The 17838-nt window shown below is 47.3% G+C and overlaps 1 protein-coding gene across 4 annotated transcripts in view; it reads left to right on the plus strand.

Annotated features, from left to right (window-relative positions):
• The window catches only part of LOC141093111 (long-chain fatty acid transport protein 2-like), a 243014-nt gene that overhangs the window by 165566 nt on the left and 59610 nt on the right, over window positions 1-17838 (plus strand). For all 4 annotated transcript variants that reach the window (XM_073579587.1, XM_073579590.1, XM_073579588.1 and 1 more), the window contains one exon: window positions 11949-12046. In XM_073579587.1, the coding sequence (XP_073435688.1) occupies window positions 11949-12046 (98 nt within the window). The remainder of the gene's footprint in view (window positions 1-11948; window positions 12047-17838) is intronic.

Consider the following 17838-nt stretch of genomic DNA (forward strand, 5'->3'; position numbering starts at 1 on the left):
AGCGTGCGCGGCGCTTAGTTACTCGCTGTTTACCTTGGATACCAGCTCCCAGCGCGAGCACGCTGGTATCCAGAGTACACAGCGGGTAACTAAGGGACACACGCACTTAGTTACCCTGGATACCAGCTCCCAGCGTCTGCTTACAGCGCAGGGAGATCACTGATCGTTGGTCTCCCGCTGCCACATGCAGCAATGCATACTAGTCAGCAGGAGACCAACGATCAAAAAATGGCCCAGGACATTCCTGCACGATCTGTGATACCCGGCGGGGGGGGCTGGTCACTGATGCATGCCACACACAGCGAGATCGCTGGTGAGATCGCTGATGCATCACAAAATCGGTGACGCATCAGCGATCTCGTTAGAGCTCTCGCTTAGTGTGAAGTACCTCTTACACATGGCCTGTGCTGCTGTGATTGGGTGCTCATCTTTCACCTTAGTACACCCTGGTTGGTACCATGCCTTAAACTTGAATTTGAATTATGCATGGATACCAGTACCACATTGTTATTGCACCTATACTGTATATTGCAGCGACTCATATTAACGTACCATATATACTCGTGTTTAAGCCGACCCGCATATAAGCCGACCCCCCTAATTTTGCCACAAAAAACTGGGAAAACATATTGACTCATTTATAAGCTGAGGGTGATGCTGCACAAGGGTTTATGGTGGTCCAAGAAGATGCTCCATAGATACATACCCCCATAAAATGCTGCACAAGGGTTAATGGTGGCCCAAGAAGATGCTCCATAGATAAACCCCCCTCATATGCTGCTGCACAAGGGTTAATGCTGGCCCAAGAAGATGCTCCATAAATACCCCCCATATGCATCAGCACAAGGGTTAATGCTGGCCCAAGAAGATGCTCCATAAATACCCCCCATATGCTGCTGCACAAGGGTTAATGCTGGCCCAAGAAGATGCTCCATAAATACCCCCCATATGCTGCTGCACAAGGGTTAATGCTGGCCCAAGAAGATGCTCCATAAATACCCCCATATGCTGCTGCACAAGGGTTAATGCTGGCCCAAAAAGATGCTCCATAAATACCCCCATATGCTGTTGCTCAAGGGTTACTGCTGTCCCAAGAAGATGCTCCATAAATTATCAACGATTTAGATGAAGGAATTGAGGGTAAACTGATTAAATTTGCTGATGACACAAAGCTAGGAGGGATAGCTAATACTAGAGAAGAGAGAGAGAGGATTCAAAAAGATATAAATAAACTGGAGAAGTGGGCAGCAACTAACAGAATGGTTTTTAACAGGGAAAAATGCAAAGTACTGCATCTGGGCAATAAAAATGAAAAAAGCATATACAGAATGGGAGGAATAGGGCTAAGCAACAGCACATGTGAAAAAGAGTTGGGTATACTAATAGATCACAGACTGAATATGAGTCAACAGTGTGATGCAGCAGCAAAAAAGACAAATGCAATTCTAGGATGTATTAACAGAAGCATACAGTCTAGATCACGTGAAGTCATTATTTCCCTCTACTCCTCTTTGGTCAGACCTCATCTGGAATATTGCGTCCAGTTTTGGGCACCACATTTAAAAAAAGACATCAACAAACTGGAGCAAGTTCAGAAAAGAGCAACCAGAATGGTGACCGGTCTGCAAACCCTGTCTTATGAGGAAAGGTTGCAGGATTTGGGATTGTTTAGTTTGCAAAAGAGAAGACTGAGAGGAGACTTAATAGCTGTCTACAAATATCTAAAGGGCTGTCACATTGTTGAAGGATCATCTTTATTCTCATTTGCACAAGGAAAGACTAGAAGCAATGGGATGAAACTGAATGGGAGGAGACACAGATTAGTTATTAGAAAAAACTTTTTGACAGTTAGAGTGATCAATGAGTGGAACAAGCTGCCACGAGAAGTGGTGAGTTCTCCTTCAATGGAAGTCTTCAAACAGAGGCTGGACAGACATCTGACTGGGATGATTTAGCGAATCCTGCTTTGAGCAGGGGGTTGGACCAGATGGCCCAGGAGGTCCCTTCCAACTCTACGATTCTAAGATTCTATGATTTAAATACCCCCCATATGCTGCTGCACAAGGGTTAATGCTGGCCCAAGAAGATGCTCCATAAATACCCCTCATATGCTGCTGCAAAAGGGTTAATGTTGGCCCAAGAAGATGCTCCATAAATGCCCCCATATGCTGCTGCCGCTGCTGCAATTAAAGAAAAAAATGACATACTCGCCTCTCGTCGCTGGGGTCCAGGTGCCGTTGTCACCGCTTGCTCAGGCCCCTGGCACTGGCGATATTTATTGGTCCCAGATCCATCGCTGAGCGCTGCTGTGTCTCCCGGGTCTCTGCAGTGATGTTCAGCAGAGGGCGCACACTGACTACGTCATCGCACCCTCTGCTGAACGTCACAGCCAGAGGACCCGGAGACAGAGCGGTGCACGGTTGTGGAACAGAGACAGGTGAATATTGCTCTGCCCCCGTCATACTCACCCCCTCCTGGCGCACGGTCTTCTCTGCAGCCCCTGCTTCTCCCTCGGTCGTCTTCTTCCTGCGTTCAGCGGTCACGTGGTACCGCTCATTAAAGACATGAATATGCACATATTCATGACTTTAATTAGTGGTACCACGTAACCCTGAACACAGGCGCAGGAGAACTATGGAGAATCAGGGGCTGCAGAGACCGTGCCAGGAGGGGGTGAGTATGATCACTGACACCCCCGCTCCCCCTCCCCCGCCAACCCCCGGCAAATGACTCACGTATAAGCTGAGAGGGGGACTTTCAGCCTTAAAAAATGGGCTGAAAATCTTGGCTTATACGCGAGTATACACGTATATACGGTGTATTATAAAGAGGACTAGAGTCAGAATAGGATAAAAAAATTAAAGTTTATTAATTACAAAAGAAAATAATCACAAAATATATATTAATACATAATTATAGGTACAGTTGTGATGTAATCCCAAGGTAAAAAGTTTGGCCATGGAATAGATCAGGACATGATACACTGCTCAAAAAAATAAAGGGAACACTCAAATAACACATCCTAGATCTAAATGAATGAAATATTCTCATTGAATACTTTGTTCTGTACAAAGCTGAATGTGCTGTCAACATAATCACACAAAAATCATCAATGGAAATCAAATTTTTGAACCAATGGAGGCCTGGATTTGGAGAGACCCCCAAAATTAAAGTCGAAACAAGTCAAAATGAAAATCAAAACAAGACAAAATTAAAGTGGAAACAAGTCAAAATGATTCTCAGTATTGTGTGTGGCCTCCACGTGCCTATATGAACTTCCTACAACACCTGGACAAGCTCCTGATGAGGTTGCGGATGTTCTCCTGAGGGATCTCCTCCCAGACCTGGACTAAAGCATCCATCAACTCCTGGACAGTCTGTGGTGCAATGTGACGTTGGTGGATGGAGCGCGACATGCTGTCCCAGATGTGCTCAATCGGATTGAGGTCTGGGGAACGGGCAGGCCAGTCCATAGCTTCAATGCCTTCATCTTGCAGGAACTGCGACACACTCCAGCCACATGAGGTCTGGCATTGTCCTGCATTAGGAGGAACCCAGGGCCAACCGCACCAGCATATGGTCTCACAAGGGACAACAAAGAGTCCTATGGTTTCGAAAAGACACATATCAGTAATCTGATGTCAATAGTGTAATCCGAAGATAAATAAAAGGGTCTAGGACAATAGTTTAATGTCTGTTAGAAAGTAACAACAGAGTCATGCTGGATGTATTATGTATTGAAGTGGTAATGGTTAGAAAGAGTATTCACCCATTGTATCAAGTAGTCCTGTCTGCTCCACAACCGCATTCCCCAATATTCGTGTCAATATTGCTTCCTCGGGGGCAGCCCAGTGAGAGGGCAACATTTACACAAAAACGCTCGTTGGAGAAATGCAGCCATGGAGCAGACAGGACTACTTGATGCTTTGACCAGGGTGCTAGGGGCTGTTGTTACTCAAAAATGGATTTACTGATAGAAAGATAAGTCAATGGCCATAAAGGGCACGAGGAGAAAAACACCTAAGGGAAAACAATACATCTGAAAATGTGAATTGTATACTGTATGTTATCGACAATGGGGAAAATAGTTATTTGATACACTGTCGAAGTTTTCCCACCTACAAAGAATAGAGAGGTTTGCAATTTTTTATCGTAGTTACACTTCAGCTTTGAGAGAATCTAAAAATAATAACCAGAAAATAACATTGTGTGATTTTTAAAAAAATAAATTGCATTTTATTGAATAGTATCTGATCACCTACCAACCAGCAAGAATTCTGGCTCTCACAGACCTGTTAGTGTTTCTTTAAGAAACTCTCCTACTCTACACTCATTACTTGTATTAATTGCACGTGTTTGAACTGATTACCTGTATAAAAGACACCTGTTCACACACTCAATCACACTCCAACCTCTCCACCATGGCCAAGACCAAAGATCTGTCTAAGGACACCTGGAACAAAATTGTAGACCTGCACAATGCTGGGATGGGCTATAGGACAATAGTCAAGCAGCTTGGTGAGAAGACAACAACTTTTGGCGCATTTATTAGAAAATGGAAGAAACACAAGATGACTATCAATCTTCCTCGATCTGGGTCTTTATGCAGGATCTCACCTTGTTGGGTAAGGATGATTTTGAGGAAGGTCAAGAATCGGCCCAGAACTACACGGGAGGCCTGGTTGACTTGAAAAGAGCCAGGATCACAGTCTCAAACATTATCGCTAGTAACACACTACGCCGTCATAGATTAAAATACTGCAGGGCATGCAAGGTCCCCTGTGTTAAGCGTCGGGTTACTGTTGCTGCACAGTGGGAATCCCGAGCCCTGCTCCCGGCGGTCTCCCATTCCTCCCCAGCCGAGGTTGCTCAGCAAACTCGTCGGTCCCGGTGCTCTGCCCAGACCAGCTCTGTGGGTTTGCTTGCTGCTGCCACCTCTGGAACAGCTATGGCAATGCATGCTGCTCAGCAGCGAGTTTCTCCAGGGACTAAGTCCCCATGTCGGGCCACTGAGCATGCCCGTGGAGTGATCTCCCATTGGAGACCGAAGGTCACGTGCTCAGGTCCTGCGCGTGTTTGGATTGGCCCATCCGAGAAGCCAGGAGGGTCCCGGATGCGCTCGACTATAAAAGGTTCGCATGGCCGCTCGGCCATGCTCTAGAATAGACTGTAATTTCAGACTATGAGGAGTGAGTGCTGTATGCATGTATGAATGTCTCTGGTGACTGACTCATTATGAAACCCCTACCCTTGGTACGCATGTGTTGTGCAGCCTAGCCTGCTAGCGCCCAGGCTTAGGTGTAGGTAGGTCAGAGTCTGAGTCAGGCGTTAGGCATCATCAGTGACTTGGCACGCCTCAGTGCACGTGCTCCACACTCCATTGCCAGCATCTATAGCGGCGCTCATGGCAGCGACGCAGCGCGCTCAGAGGGCCTAGAGGGACTCTAACCCCGTGTCCTTGGGGTAGAGTTCTGTGGCCGCTTTCTGTGCGCACTTTAGCTGGGCTCTGTGAGCTAAACAGTCTCCGGCATTTATGTTCAGCGGTGGTGCTGCTCTGTGAGTTAACAGAGTTCGCTCCTGTTCACACGGGGTGACGTAACCCATGTGTGACCTTTCCACACCGCTTTATACTTCCGCCATTACCTAGCAGCAGTATACCACCTCTACACGGTGGACCCTGGGCTGCGAACGCACCTATTATTTTATAATTTGGTGCATTCCGCCAGCCCTAACATTATCCTAGCACCAGGGTCTGGCTAGTAATGGCGGACGAACAGCGACTGCTGCAGTACATCCGGCAGCTGCAGGGCAGGTTGGCGGCTCTCGAGCGTTCAGCCTCAGCTGCGGATGTTACTGCGGTCGCTGTTCAGGCAGCCACAGAGGCTGTCTCCCGTGTGACCACTGCCATCCCTGCCCCGACTTTGTCCCGCCTCCCGCTGCCCGAGAAGTTCTCGGGTGATAGTGCCTCTTGTAGGGGTTTCGTGAGCTAGTGCTCGATACAGCTGGAGCTGCTGGCAGCACGATTCCCCTCCGAGCGGGCCAAAGTGGGATTTATTATTTTCCTCTTGTTGGGCAGGGCTTTGGAGTGGGTCACACCGCTGTGGGAGCGTGGTGATCATGTGGTGCAGAGTGCCTCACGGTTCTTGGACACTCTGAAGCATGTCTTCCTGGGACCGCGAGTCACCCATGACACTGCGCCCCGGCTGCTGGCATTGTCACAGGGCTCGTCCATGGTCAGCCACTTTGCCATCCAGTTCCGGACGCTGGCCTCGGAGTTATAGTGGCCAGATAAGGTCCTCATTCCGGCATTCAGAAGAGGTTTGGCTGGCCATGTGAAGGACGCTCTGGCCACCAGGGAGATTCCAACTCTACGATTCTATGATTCTATTCCTGCTACACTGGAGGAGCTTATCACAGTCTCCACCCGTATAGACCTTCGCTTTGCCGAGCAAAGGTTGGAGCGGTCCCAGTGTAGGCAGAGGTTTAGGTTGGCTACCAGTTTTGCTAAACCTCTGGAATCTCCCGATTGGGCGTCCGAGCGTCAGGGGGCTTCCCGCGAGGGATCCAGGCCCCGGCCCGCTCGAGCCCCTGTGATCTGTCGTGGTTGCCGGCAGTCTGGTCACTTTGCCAACCAGTGCCCACAGCGGCTGGGAAGATGCTCGCCCCTAGTGGCCGTAGGAGGCGGCTCACTAGAATCCGTGGCGTTTTCCTCCAAGTTGTCCTTTAAGGGGACACTTGAGTTTGGTTCTTCCACTCTTGCGGTGGAGGTTTGTGTGGATTCCGGTGCGGAGGGCAATTTTAAGTCATCTGCCTTCACTCAACGGCACACGATACCACTGCTTATGATGTCCAAGCCAGTCACCATCAGAGTAGTGAATGGCGCGACTCTGCCCTCACAGATTACCCACCAAACCGCTCCTCTGTCACTCTCAGTGTCTCCATCTCATCAGGAGACAATATCCCTCCTCGTCATGCCCAAGGGTATCGACCAGGTCCTTCTAGTGGTCCCCTGGTTTCGGTATCACTCTCCCCATATAGAGTGGTCCTCGGGGAGAATTCTTGGTTGGAGTAAGTCATGTGAGGGTAGATGTCTGAGGGAATGCATCCAGGTTGCCTCCACCGAGGTCCCCGCAGATCTTTCCTCACTTCCCAAACACTATCGACAGTATGCGGACGTGTTCTCCTAAAAGGCGGCGGAGACACTTCCACCGCATCGCCCCTATGACTGCCCTATTGACCTCTTGCCTGGTGCTGAGCCTCCCCGAGGTCGAGTCTATCCCCTATCTCTCCCGGAGACAGAGGCCATGTCTCAATACATCAGGGAGAATCTGGCAGGAGGATTCATTAGGAAGTCAGTGTCACCAGCGGGGGCAGGATTCTTCATCGTCAAGAAGAAGAGTGGGGACCTACGTCCTTGCATCGATTACATGGGTCTTAACACCATCACCGTTAAGAATAAGTATCCTCTACCCCTGATATTGGAGCTGTTTGATAGGCTACGGGGAGCGAGAGTGTTTACCAAACTTGATCTGCGGGGGGCTTACAACCTGATTCGCATCCGTGATGGGGACGAATGGAAGATGGCATTTAACACCAGAGACGGGCACTATGAATATCTGGTGATGCCCTTCGGGCTCTGTAATGCCCCAGCCGTCTTCCAAGACTTTGTGAACGATATCTTCCGGGATATGCTTACCACCTCGGTAGTAGTCTATCTAGATGATATTTTCATCTAATCTCCAGATATTGTCTCCCACCGGAGAGATGTTTGCAAAGTTTTCTACCTCCTGCGGGCAAACTCCCTCTATGCCAAGTTGGAGAAGTGTGTGCTTGAGCAGGAGTCCTTGCTTTCTTGGGCTATATCATCTCTGCCCAGGGTTTGGCCATGGATCCTGCCAAGCTACAGGCGGTGATGGATTGGCAGGAATACCATTCTCTCAAAGCGGTGCAGCGCTTTATGGGGTTCATAAATTACAATCACCAATTCATTCCCCACTTCTCAACTTTGGTAGCACCCTTGGTAGCCCTCACCAAGAAGGGTGCAAACCCCAAGTTGTGGTCAGAACCTGTCTCCAAGGCTTTCTCCTCTATTAAATCCCATTTCGCTAGCACTCCCTTTCTACATTGCCCCAATGTGGATAAACCCTTCATTCTGGAGGTGGATGCCTCTTCCGTCAGTGCTGGAGCGGTCCTGCTCCAGAAGGACTCGCAAGGTCGGAAGCACCCATGCTTCTTCTTCTCCAAGACCTTCACTCCGGCGGAGAGGAATTATTCCATCGGGGACAGGGAGTTGCTAGCAATGAAGTTGGCCTTTTCAGAGTGGAGACACCTCCTGGAGGGGGCCCGCCACCCTTTCAAGGTGTTCACCGACCACAAGAATTTGGTCTATTTACAAACAGCCCAGCGGCTGAATTCTCGCCAGGCCAGATGGTCCTTGTTCTTCTCCCGATTCCACTTCACCCTGCATTTTCTCTCCGGGGAGAAGAACATCTGGGCCGATGCTTTCTCCCGCTCCGTGGGGTCATCGGAGGAGGAGCCTTGGCTGATAGTCCCATCTGAGAGGCTGAGGACCGTGGCTCCGGTCGCCCTCGAGACTGTACCTCCGGGAAAGACTTTTGTCCCTGCTCATCTGTGACTGGAGGTCCTCTCTTGGGCTCATTCGTCCAGGGTGGGTGGACATTTTGGGACCAAACGGACCTCTGAGCTTCTGGTGAGGATGTACTGGTGGCCGCATATGGCCTGTGATGTCAGGGACTATATTCAGGCGTGCGTCTCTTGCGCCCAGAATCTGTCCTCTCGGCAGCGGCCCGCTGGGTAACTCTATCCCCTGCCGGTAGCGGACAGGCCCTGGGAGATGGTCGGTATGGACTTTGTGGTGGGTCTGCCCAAGTCAGGTGGCAGCATCGTCATTTGGGTGGTCACCGATCATTTCTCCAAGATGGTGCATCTGGTGCCACTCTCGTGGCTACCTTCTGCACGGGGCCTGGCAGCGTTGTTTATTAAACATGTCTTCCGCCTGCACGGCATGCCGGATAAGATTGTCAGCGACCGGGGTCCTCAGTTTGCAACTCGGTTCTGGAGAGAGCTCTGTTCTCTGCTCAGCATCAAGGTAAATCTCTCCTCGGCCTATCATCCCGAGACGAACGGGTTGGTTGAGAGAGCCAACCAGACCCTGGTGACATATCTGCGAAAATTTGTCTCGGCCAGGCAGGATGACTGGGCATCCTTGCTGCCGTGGGCGGAGTTCTCTTTGAACAACACTGTGGCCAACTCCACCGGTCAGACCCCATTACTCTTAAATTACGGCCAGCATCCGCACGTCCCCGTGCCCATGCCCGTGTCATCCACCGACTCTAGGGTGGCAGACTGGGCGGTGGAGGCACGTGACATTTGGGATTGCACGAAGGATGCTATCCGGGCCTCCAAGGAGAGAATGAGGGCCTCTGCTGACGCACACAGGCGTCCTGCTCTGACCTTCACCCCTGGCGACTTAGTGTGGCTTTCTGTCCGAAACATCAGGCTGCGGGCTGAATCCGCTAAGTTCGCACCACGCTATATTGGCCCTTTCAAGGTCCTCGAGCAGATCAATCCTGTGGTCTATCACCTGTCCCTTCCACCACACTTGGCTATTTCTGACACGGTTCACATGTCCCAGTTTTCTGAGCCATCTGCCGGGACATCAGACCTGTCGTCTGACGAGTTTGAGGTCAATGCCATTGTGGGATGCAAGATGATACAGGGCAAAAAGTTTTATTTGGTGGATTGGAAGGGTCATGGCCCAGAGGCTCGGTCCTGGGAGCCGATGGAGAACATCCACGCTCCGCTCGAATTCCGCAATGAGAAGTGGAGTGAGGCTCAGAGAGGGGGGGCCATATTAGGCGTCGGGTTCCTGTTGCTGCACAGCGGGAATCCCGAGCCCTGCTCCCGGCGGTCTCCCATTCCTCCCCAGCTGCAGAGAAGGTTGCTCAGCAAACTTGTCGGTCACTGTGCTCTGCCCAGACCAGCTCTGTGGGTTTGCTTGCTGCTGCCACCTCTGGAACAGGTATGGCAATGCATGCTGCTCAGCAGCGAGTTTCTCCAGGGACTAAGTCCCCATGTCGGGCCACTGAGCATGCCCGTGGAGTGATCTCCCATTGGAGATCGAAGGTCACATGCTCAGGTCCAACGCATGTTCGGATTGGCCCATCTGAGAAGCCAGGAGGGTCCCGGACGTGCGCGGCTATAAAAGGTTCGCATGGCCGCTTGGCCATGCGCTAGGAAAGACTGTAATTTCACACTATGAGGAGTGAGTGGTGTATGCACATATGAATGTCTCTGGTGACTGACTCATTATGAAACCCCTACCCTTGGTACACATGTGATGTGCAGCCTAGCCTGCTAGCGCCCAGGCTTAGGTGTAGGTAGGTCAGAGTCTGAGTCAGGCTTTAGGCATCATCAGTGACTTGGCACGCCTCAGTGCAGTGCTCCACACTCCATTGCCAGCGTCTATAACGGCGTACGTGGCAGCAACGCAGCACGCTCAGAGGGCCTAGAGGGACTCTAACCCCGTGTCCTTGGGGTAGAGTTCTGTGGCCGCTTTCTGTGCGCGCTTTAGCCAGGCTCTGTGAGCTAAACAGGCCCCGGCATTTATGTTCAGCTCTGTGAGTTAACAGTTCACTCCTGTTCACGCGGGGTGACGCAACCCACGTGTGACCTTTCCGCACCGCTTTATACTTCCGCCATTACCTAGCAGCAGTGTACCACCTCTGCACGGTGCGTTCCGCCAGCCCTAACACCCTGCTCATATCAGCAAATGTCCAGGCCCATTTTAAGTTTGCCAATGACCATCCAGATGATCCAGAAGATGCATGGGAAAAGGTCATGTGGTCCGATGAGACCAAAATTTAATTCTTTGGTATTAAACTCCATTCGCCGTATTTGCAGGAAGAAGAAGGATGACTACAACCTCAAGAACAAGTTCCAACCATGAAGCATAGCGAAGGAAACATCGCACTTTGGGGATGCTTTTCTGCGAAGGGGACTGAGCAATTGCATCGTATTGAAGGGAGGATATATGGCATCATATATTTCAAGATTTTGGCCAACAAGCTCCTTTCCTCAGTAAGAGCATTGAAGATGGGTTATTGCTAGGTCTTCCAACATGACAATGACCCGAAACACACAGCCAGGGCAACTAAGAAGAGGATCAGTAAGGAGCATTTCAAAGTCATGGAATGGCCTAGCCAGTCTCTATACCTGCATCCAATAGAAAATCTTTGGAGGGAGCTGAAACTCTGTGTTACCCATCGACAGCCCAGAACCTGAAAGATCTGGAGAAGAACTGTATGGAGAAGTCCAGAATTCTTGCTGTACTGTAGTGTGTGCAAACTTCATCAAGAACTACAAGAAACGTCTGACTTTTGTAATTGCAAACAAAGTTTCTGTACCAAATATTAAGTTCTGTTTTTCTACTGTGTGAAATACTTAATTAATTTATATTTTATTGTATTAAATATGTAAAAATCATATTATGTGATTTTCTGGATTTTTTTTGGATTCTGTCTCTCACAGTTGAAGTGTACATACAATAAAAATTACAGATCTCTCCATTCTTTTCAGGTGTGAAAGCTTGCAAAATTGGAAATGTATCAAATACTTATTTTACACACTGTAGGTTCTGAGAACTGGTGTTCTCAGTATTGTGTGAGTGGGTAAGAAGTTACAATGGTAAGACTGTACTGGATGCTAGATGTTGTAAGAAGAACACAGTCTACCTGACCAAGATCTTCCATTATTAGGTGAATTTAGCTTTTCTTTTGTATTTCTCTTTTGTAACATTTTATTGAATATTGTTATTTAGGACTCGCATCACATTCATAAATAGTCAAGATAAATCATCAGTGTGGACTGATAACAAGGAATAACTGAATTTTGAGTTTTGCCTCTTAATATAACATGTTGTTTTCCAGGTGGAAAGGAGAAAATGTGGCAACAACAGAAGTGGAAAACTTTGTGTCCATGTTGGATTTCATTGAAGTAGCCAATGTCTATGGAGTTACAGTGCCTCGTGAGTAAAAAAAAAAAAAAAAAAATGTAGTTTTGTAAATTTATATAATTTCTGCATCAAAGTACTAAACATGTTTAGGATGCAGTAGGGGAAATAAGTAATAAAATCCAGAAAATCACATTGTATAAATTGTATACATTTTTGGCATTTTGCAGTGAGAAATAAGTATTTGATCCCTCTGGCAAACAAGACTTAATACTTGGTGGCAAAACCTATGTTGGCAAGCACAGAAGTCAGACATTTTTTGTAGTTGATGATGAGGTTTGCACTCACGTCGGGAGGAATTTTGGTCCACTCCTTGCAGATCATCTCTAAATTTTAAAGATTCTGAGGCTATCGCTTGGCAACTATGAGCTTCAACTCCCTCCAAAAGTTTTCTATTGGATTAAAGTCTGGAGCCTGGCTAGGCCACTCCATGACCATAAATTGCTTCTTTTTGAGCCACTTCTTTGTTGCCTTGGCTGTATGTTTTGGGTCATTGTCTTGCTGGAAGACCCAGCTACGACCCATTTTTAAAGTCCTGGCTGAGGGAAGGAGGTTGTCACTCAGGATTTTACGGTACATGGCTCCATCCATTCTTCTATTGATGCGGTAAAGTAGTCCTGTGCCCTTAGCAGAGAAACACCCCAAAACATAATGTCTATACCTCCATGCTTGACAGTGGGGATGGTGTTCTTTGGGTCATAGGCAGCATTTCTCTTCCTCCAAAGATGGCGAGTTGACTTAATGCCAGAGAGCATTCCAGAGTAGGAAGGAAAGATGTATATCTTTGTACCGGAATGAATGTGTTGCATGGATTTATGTCTTTTTACATCAGTTAAGAAATTGGCTCTTAAGACCTTGTGGGGGCATCACAACACAGAACCAGACCCAAATCAGAGGACAATAAAACATTAACACTCCTTATCTATGAACTGTTCTAATATTTATGACCAAAACTGTCTATCACTCTCCCATAATGATAGTTCTGCTTCACATTACTTGTCTTATCTATTGCATTATTTCTGTGTTGTGTTGTGCATAAATATGTGATTCTTCAGATTTTGTATTAGTCAATGCCTGATGAAGAGACCTGAGTAGTCTCGAAAGCTTGCAATTTGTTACCATCTTTTCAGTTATACATTAAAAAGTATCAACCATTGAGGACTCTCAATTTTGAATATTTTTCCAGAGTAGGCAGGGATGCACGGGAGAGAAATCTTGTATGTGTTTGTGGGAAGAGGAGATAAGAGGGGAGTAGAAAAGGAGATATTGTGAGGATCGGAGGTTGCATGCAGATAAGTAACGGGCAACTAGGTCACAGATATATGGAGGAGACAGCTTGCGGATAGCTTTGCATGTCATGGTTAGGGTTTTGAACTGGAGTCTCAGGGCACTGGGGAGCCAGTGAAGGGATTGGCAGAGAGGAGAGGCTGGGGAATAGAGAAGGGACTGGATTAGTCAGTTAGTAGAGTTTAGAATAGATTGGAGCTGTGCGAGAGTGTTAAAAGGGAGACCACAGAATAGGAGGATACAGTAGTCAAGACAGGAGATGATGATGTCATGCACTAGTGTTTTTGCAGATTCTTGGTTAAGGAATGTATAGATCCGAAAAATATTTTTGAGTTGTAGTCAGCAGTAGGTGGAAAGGGTATGGATATGTGGTTTGAAGGACAGAGCAGAGTCAAGGGCAAATCCAAGGCAACGAGCTTGCGGGATTGGGGAGAGTGATCAGCCATTGACTTTGATGGACAAGTCTTTTGTGACCTATAGGGGAAAGATGATCAATTCTGTTTTGTCATGTTAAGTTTTAGAAATTGAGCAGAGAAGAAGAATGAAATAGGGGATAGATATTGTTGGATTCTGGTAAGTATGGAGGTGATATCCAGTCCATAGAGAGAGATCTGTGTGTCACCAATGCAAATATGATATTGGAAGCCATAGGACTCTATGAGATGTCCCAGGCTGAAGGTGGAGATGGAGAAGAGCTGGAGTCCAAGAACTGAACCTTGGGGGGATACCAACAGATAAGGGGCAAGGTGAGGTGGTGATGTGTGAGTAGGAGATGCTGAATGTCCAGTCTGTTAGGTATGAAGAGATTCAAGAAAGGCCCAAGTTTGTGATGCCGAGAAATGAGAGAATCTACAGTAAGAATCTATTGTGTCGAAGGCACAGCACAGATCCAGGAGGATGACAGAGTGGTGTTGCTTGATTTTGGTGGTTAGTAGGTCTTTGGTGACTTTAGTTTCAGCACTTTTAGTTGAATGATGCTGTTGAAAGTCAGACTGTGACGAGAGCAGAAGGAGATGTGGGAGGACAGTTCAAGATGGACATGTTGTTCCAGTAGTTTTGAGGCATATGGCAGGAGTGAGATGGGGCGATAGCTATACAGAGAGGTTGGGTCAAGGGAGGACTTTTTGAGGATGGGTGTGATCGAGGCGTGTTTAATGCTTGAGGAAAAGACACCAGTTGTAAGTGATAGGTTGAAAAGATGGATGGGATAGGGTTTGGATGAAGACTGGTGAGGTTTGAGATGAGGTAAGATGGGATTGGATCAAGTGCACAGGTGGTGAGATGTGATCTGGAGAGTAGAGAGGAGAGTTTATCTTCTGTAATGGTGGAGAAGCTGGTTTTGGAAGAGGGCTGATTACTTATGAGGAGAGGCTATGAGGACTGTAGGCCAAAGCTTTTTTTGATGTTGTCAATCTTCTGCTTGAAGAATGAGCTAAAGAAACAAATAGAAGCAATCCAAAAAGTCCAATAAAAATATTCGCTTTTTTAAATACAAATGTTAAAAGACTAATAGGATGGGGGCACAGGTATCGTACACAAACAAGTGGTCATACACTAAAGGGCATATAGGCCAGACCCTCCACTACAGCATATAATTAACCACAGGGGATTTGGTGTAGGTGAATATTTCAAAATAGATTAAAGTGCCAATATAAATGCAACCTATGGGAGTATATATCTGTGAGTATGCTGCTAGTAATCATAGATAATAGTTAAAGAGCTACTGCCCATATATAGTACTACAAAAATTATTCAGCATGAAATAGAACTCACAAACACTTCCCATACCTTGCTCACAGCTGATAAACAATAACACCTACAACTGTATAAGGCGCCATTAGTAGTATGGCGCATAGATAATTACACAATATACACTACAATGGCTGAGGCATACGGTCAGTATTACACCATGCGATTGCATATGGCACAGTACAGCGTCTGCAATAACCCTGGCACACGCTTACTGTAGCACCGAAGCGATAACAGGAATACATAGCCAAACACCAAACTCAACGTTACCTAAGTTGCATGAGAAGTGGAAGAGGCTGATGGTCCAGCCCTCCGGTCCCACCGCTTCGGTGCTACAGTAAGCGTGTGCCTGGGTTATTGCAGATGTTGTACTGTGCCATATGCAATCGCATGGTGTAATATTGACCGTATGCCTCAGCCATCTATGCGCCATACTACTAATGGCGCCTTATACAGTTGTAGGTGTTATTGTTTATCAGCTGTGAGCAAGGTCTGGGAAGTGTTTGTGAGTTCTATTTCATGCTGAATAATTTTTGTAGTATTATATATGGGCAGTAGCTCTTTAATTATTATCTATGATTACTAGCAGCATACTCACATATATATACTCTCATACGTTGCATGTATGAGAGTATATAAAACCAGGGGAAGAGTCTTGAGGAGATCATTTGCATATTCCCAGTGCCTTCTGGGATAAGTGAAGAGTCTCCGCGAGCTCAACGATCACTGGGTTTTGGCCGTTGCAGCTGAAAAGAGGAAATCGGAAAACCAGGGGAAGAGTCTTGAGGAGATCATTTGCATATTCCCAGTGCCTTCTGGGATAAGTGAAGAGTCTCCGCGAGCTCAACGATCACTGGGTTTTGGCCGTTGCAGCTGAAAAGAGGAAATCGGAAAACCAGGGGAAGAGTCTTGAGGAGATCATTTGCATATTCCCAGTGCCTTCTGGGATAAGTGAAGAGTCTCCGCGAGCTCAACGATCACTGGGTTTTGGCCGTTGCAGCTGAAAAGAGGAAATCGGAAAACCAGGGGAAGAGTCTTGAGGAGATCATTTGCATATTCCCAGTGCCTTCTGGGATAAGTGAAGAGTCTCCGCGAGCTCAACGATCACTGGGTTTTGGCCGTTGCAGCTGAAAAGAGGAAATCGGAAAACCAGGGGAAGAGTCTTGAGGAGATCATTTGCATATTCCAAGTGCCTTCTGGGATAAGTGAAGAGTCTCCGCGAGCTCAACGATCACTGGGTTTTGGCCGTTGCAGCTGAAAAGAGGAAATCGGAAAACCAGGGGAAGAGTCTTGAGGAGATCATTTGCATATTCCCAGTGCCTTCTGGGATAAGTGAAGAGTCTCCGCGAGCTCAACGATCACTGGGTTTTGGCCGTTGCAGCTGAAAAGAGGAAATCGGCGCGCGAATTTGGCTCATCTTTCATCGTTTTTAAGAAATCTCAAGATGGAAGAGGCCAGGAGCCATTTGGTGAGCTGCATTTCTTGCTACATGTTCACAGATTTACCAGTGGAAAAGCCAAACTTCACATGCCACAAATGCAAGCTTGTGTCCCTGTTGGAGGAAAAGTTGCAAAATCTCGAAGAGAGGTTAGCTACGTTGAAGATCATTAAGGAAGGTGAAGAGTTCTTGGACAGAGCAGAATTATCTCTTCATGTTACAGAAAGAGAAGAAATTCGAAGTGCACCTGAAGAAACAGAGGAATGGAGACATGTGACCCAGAGAAGCAGGAGGATCAGGAGGCAGTCAGCACCCATACTGCTCAGAAACCAGTACCAGGCTCTCACGCAGGAAAACAATGAAGAAATACATCAGGAAAAGACTTTGCCAACAAGCAGCAACCTTGTACGCCCTCAGAGTCCTCCTGGATGGAGAAAGAAAAATGTTGTGAAGAAGAAACGGAGAGTGGTGGTCATGGGGGATTCCCTGTTGAGAGGAACAGAGGCCGCTATCTGCAGACCGGATATAACTTCAAGAGAAATGTGCTGTCTTCCAGGTGCAAAAATTAAAGATGTGTCTGACAGGATATCAGGACTCTTCAGACCTACAGATGACTACCCATTCCTGCTACTACATGTGGGGACAAATGACACCGCAAGAAACGACCTGGAAACCATCTGCAGAGACTTTGAAGACTTAGGCAAGAAAGTGAAAGAACTGGGAGCGCAGGTGGTCTTCTCTTCCATCCTCCCAGTGGATGGCCATGGAACAAGGAGGTGGAATAAGATTCTGCAGGTGAACAACTGGCTACGTCGATGGTGCCGTCAGCAACGATTTGGATTTCTGGATCACGGAGTGAACTACTTATACGATGGACTACTTGCTAGAGATGGGGTGCACCTTACGAAGACTGGAAAGCATGTATTTGGAAGTCGCCTTGCTACACTTGTAAGGAGAGCTTTAAACTAGAACAACATGGGAAGGGAAGCAAAAGACCAGAAAAAGCCATACACCTGACAAATGCTATTGAGAACTCTGCTATTAGAAGTGGAAAGGAAGAACAAAGACGAAAGAATCTAATTAATAAAAATATTGGAGAAAGTGAAACCAATCACAAACTAAAATGTTTCTATACTAATGCACAAAGCATGGGCAACAAACAAGGAGAATTGGAACTACTAACACAGGAAAAGAAATATGATGTCATTGGAATCACTGAAACTTGGTGGGACAATACACATGATTGGAATACAAGACTAGAAGGATACAACTTATTTGCAAGAAACAGACTTGATAAACGAGGAGGGGGTGTCGCATTGTATGTTAGAAACGC

This window comes from Dendrobates tinctorius, unplaced genomic scaffold (assembly GCF_039654945.1).
Source record: "Dendrobates tinctorius isolate UK_male_01 unplaced genomic scaffold, ASM3965494v1 ptg000062l, whole genome shotgun sequence".
Classification (NCBI taxonomy): domain Eukaryota; kingdom Metazoa; phylum Chordata; class Amphibia; order Anura; family Dendrobatidae; genus Dendrobates; species Dendrobates tinctorius.